This window comes from Melanaphis sacchari, unplaced genomic scaffold, assembly GCF_002803265.2.
Source record: "Melanaphis sacchari strain LSU unplaced genomic scaffold, SCAv2.0 Contig8_pilon_pilon, whole genome shotgun sequence".
Lineage (NCBI taxonomy): Eukaryota > Metazoa > Arthropoda > Insecta > Hemiptera > Aphididae > Melanaphis > Melanaphis sacchari.
In genome coordinates this window covers 1,407,168-1,413,167 of record NW_020271635.1, presented here as the reverse complement: position 1 = coordinate 1,413,167, position 6,000 = coordinate 1,407,168, and the positions used below count along the sequence as shown (strand labels likewise).

Genomic DNA, 6,000 nt, shown 5'->3' with positions numbered 1-6,000 from the left:
CTTATATATTTATCAAAGAAAGTTTTTCAAAGAGCTTATATATGTATTAAAAAATATATTCCAAAGATCTTCTTTATTTATCAAAGAAAATTTCTCAAAGAGCTTATATATTTCTCAAAGAAAGTTTTTCAAAGAGCTTATATATTTCTCAAAAAATATATCCTAAAGAGCTTATATATTTCTCAAAGAATATATCCCAAAGATCTTATATATTTCTCAAAGAAAATTTTCCAAAGAGTTTATATATTTCTCAAAAAATATATCTCAAAGATCTTATATATTTATCAAAGAAAGTTTTTCAAAGAGCTTATATATTTATCAAAAAATATATTCCAAATATTGTATATATATATATTATATCTTAAAGAGTTTAAATATTATTTATGTATGTAAATATATTATGCCAATGAGTGTATGTATTTCCTAAATAGTTAAAATATTAGCCATAAATGCTAATCTACATCCCAGAGGTTAAATATAATTTATTTATTTCCCATAAAGTTTATTTTAAAATGTTTAATTAACTGTTAATTTGTTTGTATTAGGTAAAATATTTGCAGTTTTTTCCGCATGAATATATTATGCATATATTTATAAAGCTTATTAAAACTTAAGAATTTAAATTAATTTCCATTTTATGTTTTTCCCAAATATTATTGTCGTATTATTAAAACTATATATTCATTGTTCATATTTATAATGTATATGTATATAATTATTGAAAAACCTTATTTTTTTACTATAACCCAGCAGCGATGGGTAATTTTATTCAGCTATATTATATAATACATTGTTAAATCGATGTGTGTTGTTTTTGGTTTGATAAAAATAGTTAAACATAATACACATAAAAAATATATTTTACAAAATATTACATAACAATACGTAAAACATATTAACATTTAATTCAAAATCAAAATATTTATATTATTTATTGACACAACGATTATGCTAAATTATGTTCTCAAGTCTGTATGTATCTAAACTTTAATGGTATGTATCTATGTATTTTATGATATACATTTTTGAGTTACAGTAGGGTCTGATTTAAATTGGAGATATATATGAGACCAATATGAGACCAAAACTAGCATGAGGTCGAGGCCACTTTGATAATATTTACATTTTAAAAATACAAATTTATTAAATGTAACAAAATCACGTCTAACATAAATTTTAATTTACAATAGTACCTATAATATTATATAATGCATTATAGTCCATTTACAAATATTTGTCTTCGTGAAAATTTATAAGCAGGTACCTATTTGTTTAATGCGGTTTATTAGAATCAAAACAATAAAATAAAAAAGTTCTAACAATTTTAAATTAATTAATAAAATATACAAATCTAAGTTAAATTATATAATTCTTATACATAAATTTTAGCTATTACATAAAAGTCAGTTGGTAGGTAAAGCATTTATGCCTCGGGGGCTTATAAAGAATTATTGTATTTCAAAAAACGTGATCTAATATTGTTATATCTGAAAATTCGAAACTATGTTCTTGATTTTGAAGCTTATTTACATTTCACAAGATTTTTATGTTAAGCGTGAAAAACTGATTATGTAAAAAAACGAAAGAAATAATATATACCGAATACACGCGTATAAGTACAAAGTATAATAATATATTAATATAAAATATTATACTATGATAAATTTATGAAATATAACATTCACCGTAAATACTTGATTTACATTTTACTGTACTGCTATGGACACATAGTTAAACGCTATTGTAATCAACTGTTCGTCAACGTATCCTAATTTATGAACACTGATTTTAATTGATTGCTTGTATGTATTTTAGACGTTTGCGGAAAGACTGTACGGTCCAATGGCATGGACGATTCCTGTGTTTGTTGCTTTATCTACATTTGGCGCTGTTAATGGCATTTTGCTGACAAGTTCGAGGTTAAAAAATATGTTTTTTTTTACGTAAATTATAAGACTTTATAAGAGTGAAAACGTTCAAATGTCGTATTTTCATCCCCTAACAAATCGAGTATTATTGATAGACCGTACATAAATTATAGATATAATATTATTATGTCGTACAGTTTTTTTGTACGATAGTAGGTACTAGGTATAGATGTCTAACAGTTTTAAATATTAACAACATAGTTACTATCCTATGATCTATATTTTGCTGCTTCAACGACACGCATCAAATAGTTTGATAGGTCAATATTTAAAATTTATCATATACAATAACTCTCATTATCGTGTAGAACTGTAAAATGATTTTAAAAAAATGTAAAAACTATAGTGAGTAATTTTATAATAAATTGGTGCGTGATTCTGCACGGTATTGTCCATGATAAATGTATTAAATGATCGCAGATTTGCCCCTTATTAAACTCTATTAAATGTAAACTATACATATTTTTCACATACATACATTTAAATGGTTTTTACCAAATTTTAAACACAAGTCGAAAATAATATCCAATTATAACAACTATTTAACTATTTAACTATTTTAACTATTTTCTGTTAGGTAGGTACTAGTGGCAACGATATACAAATAAAAAATTTTTTGTTTTTTGTGAGCCTACCAATCCCTTTGTCAGGCCCTTATAAAAAAACAAAATTTAAAAAATTGCCTCAATGTGCACATTCTCGAGTACCTATAGCCAATATAGTATTACCTAAATGTCAAATTTCAAAATTACGAGTGTAATGAATTGTGGTAATGGATCATTTACAATTTACACACAATATTAAACACGCACTACTTTTTATTAATATAGATAAAATTATTAATCTAATAAAAAAAATTTTATACCTTTAAATAGCACAAAAAGCCAAAACATTTTAAAGATTATTTTATGTCTATTAATTATTAATATTAATATTTAGTAAAAATTTCAAATCACTACATTTTTGAATTAAGTACAATCAAAATCGATTTGACATCAAATTACTTTAATATTTTTTATATGTGAATAATTATTTATTTATACATTTGATTAATTCGTAAATTATATTGTTATGAAAATAAGTCATAGAAACATGGCTATAATATTATTATAACGATTCGAGAATTTCGTAAAAAAAAAATCATATACCTAAAGATACTATTATAGCAATGTTTAAACAATTTCATAAAACTTTAACATGAAATATTATGCACATATTATATATTTTAATATTTTATTATATTATTTATTTTTTTTTTTTTTTTTATTAAGGATAAAAGCTTCAACAACTAGGTCATTAGCCTGTAGTTAAGATTTACATTATTAATGTATATAAGTAGGATATGTAGTATTTACTTATATCATTATTATCCGTTCATTTTAATTCTGACTTACGAGTATAATTTTAAAATGTAAGTCAAATTTATGGTTAAATCAACTTTTATAACAGCGATAGCTTAGTGTAAAAGTCTACATATTAAAAGTAAAATTGTGACTTATCATTTTTAATTTGTAAAATACACATTAATCGTATATTGCTTATTGTATCTGTATGTATGTAGGTTGTTCTATGCTGGAGCTCTCGAGGGACAAATGCCACAAATCCTAACAATGATCCAAATCAATCGACTGACACCCACGCCAGCAGTAATATGCATTGTAAATATAATGATAAAAATAATATAATTATTTCATTTAAGTTGTATACGAGTACACGTTGTTTTTTTCATAAAAAAAAAAAATCAATCCAACAAATATTTTATAAGTAGCTATAATTATTATATTATAATATTATCTTCTCGTTTTCACAGTGCTTGCTGTCTCTGATATACTTGCAGATATCTAACATTTACGCTCTTATTAACTACGTGGGATTTGCGACATGGGTACGTTTGAACAATAAAATATAATCAAGTTAAATCAAACCTAACTTGTGATCACGTGCATGTATTGTATGTATTGCATTTATAATATCGTTTCAGTTAAGCATCGGTGTGTCAGTTTTGTGTATACCGTGGCTACGTTTTACTCAACCCGATTTGAAAAGACCGATCAAAGTCAATATGTTCTTCCCGATTATCTACATCGCTGCTACACTTTTTGTGACTATAATACCGATAATCGCTAGTCCGGTCGAAACAGGTGGGTGAACATATAATAATACCATACAAAGTGATATTCCCCAACATGGTCGTTCTTTTCTTAACGATGTATTATATTGTACCTTAAAAGTTAAATTTAAACATTTGGCATTTTTAACTAGATATACCTATTTAAAAGTTAAAAAACATATTGCTTATAAAACACATATTTTAGAGAGAAAAAAAAGATTTTGTTCTTGTCTTGACGATTGATAGCAATCGGTCGCATCGGTTTTATTATTAAAAATGCGATTAACACACCGGGCTGTGTCGTTGTAATGGCCCGATATCCGAATCAGTCACCAGACAATTGCGACCGATGCGTTGTCAATCGTCAAAATACCCAAAGTGCGATAAACGTGAACGCAAAATTTTTCTTTTTACAAGATATAATATAATTAATTAAATCTAATATAAAAATTAGTTGTTATTGTTTAAAAAAAAAAAATATATATTTATAATAATATACTTTCATAAATATACAAATAAATAGTTAAATAGTCGTGCGCTCCAAGTGTTTCTTAACAATCGCCGCATGACCCAAATAGATTTTTTATACTACGTTAGAGAAATATCTGTGGCAATAAAAATTTAATTTTTATTCGATTAATAATTTTTAAACCTATTTGTATACCTACTTAATGTATTATAATATAATATAATTTATATTTTTATGTATCCAAATACAAACAATTGGTTATTTTGAGTTATTATGCTTTGTGTTCAAAAGCTTCAGGATAATAATTCATAAAAATTGGTTTCACGTAAAATACATATGAACCTAATATTTAGTATAATATTTTTATATCCACTCAAATCATTTGTAGTATTTACATTTTAAAATATAATAATGAAATTAATCATATTCAAATCATTTTAGCACCCATTTCTCCTAAACCTATAGTTATTATAAAATTATGGATCTATACTTACTATTATTCATATATCTTGAAACATAAAACGTAACTCAGAAACCACTTATATAGTTCGAATTTCGGTTTATATGCATCAATATTTTCAAAAAAGTCGATAGATACAAAATATGAAGTTTGTATCAACATAACAATACAGAACAGTGCACTTCTAAAAGTGGTGTAAAAAAATTAAAGAATTTAAATATGGTTTATAATTAGATAACCATTATAGGATTTCCAAAAATCATAATTCAAATAAATAATTATTTAAGTATAAACTGAAGGAAAGAACATGAGAGGCCAATCATTCATTATGTAATGGAAACATGTGTAAATATATAATATATTATATACAAATGTTAAAGATGTATCTACTTAATAAATTTTATTAAATTTAAAAAATATTAAAATACACTTAGACTTACGAATACAATAGTCAATAAATAAAATAGGTACCTATAAACTCATACCTACGTAATGTAAGAAATTAGATGAACGAAAAGGTGGTAGGTACTTATCATAAAAATATCTATTAATAGTTTTCCATTTTACAATGCAAATCTATTGTGTAATTATTTATTTTTGAAAAATGAAGAACTAGGTAGGTACCTACATAAATATAAATAAAAAAAAAAATAATTTTAAATAAAAATCCAAATTTAAATTCTTGAGTGATTTACAAAATATGATGAATAGCCTGAAAATATTGCAGAGTGCTCCGCTTGTAAGCACCTTCCTCTCATTGTGTTTTCAATATTTCAATCTATAATGATTTATTATTGTTGAATTTAAATATGTGATTCTAGGGTACGGATGTTTAATGATATTGACCAGTATACCAGTGTATGGTGTGTTCATTTTTTGGAAAAACAAACCTATGATATTCCACAAAATCGTCGGTAAGAAATACGTGTATATTATTATAATTAGAGTTGAGATGTAAAATTTTGCTTTATTTTTAAAAAGTCAAAAATATAAGTTAATGAGTTAAAAATCTATTTCACAGATTTAAAATTAA

At 24.4% G+C, this 6,000-nt stretch overlaps 1 protein-coding gene across 1 annotated transcript in view; it reads left to right on the top strand.

Moving 5' to 3' along the window:
* The window catches only part of LOC112602491 (Y+L amino acid transporter 2), a 41,734-nt gene that overhangs the window by 34,973 nt on the left and 761 nt on the right, over positions 1-6,000 (top strand). Inside the window, exons 8-12 of the mRNA XM_025350583.1 lie at positions 1,816-1,919; positions 3,490-3,586; positions 3,739-3,813; positions 3,910-4,069; positions 5,789-5,881. Coding sequence (XP_025206368.1) covers positions 1,816-1,919; positions 3,490-3,586; positions 3,739-3,813; positions 3,910-4,069; positions 5,789-5,881 — 529 coding nt within the window. The remainder of the gene's footprint in view (positions 1-1,815; positions 1,920-3,489; positions 3,587-3,738; positions 3,814-3,909; positions 4,070-5,788; positions 5,882-6,000) is intronic.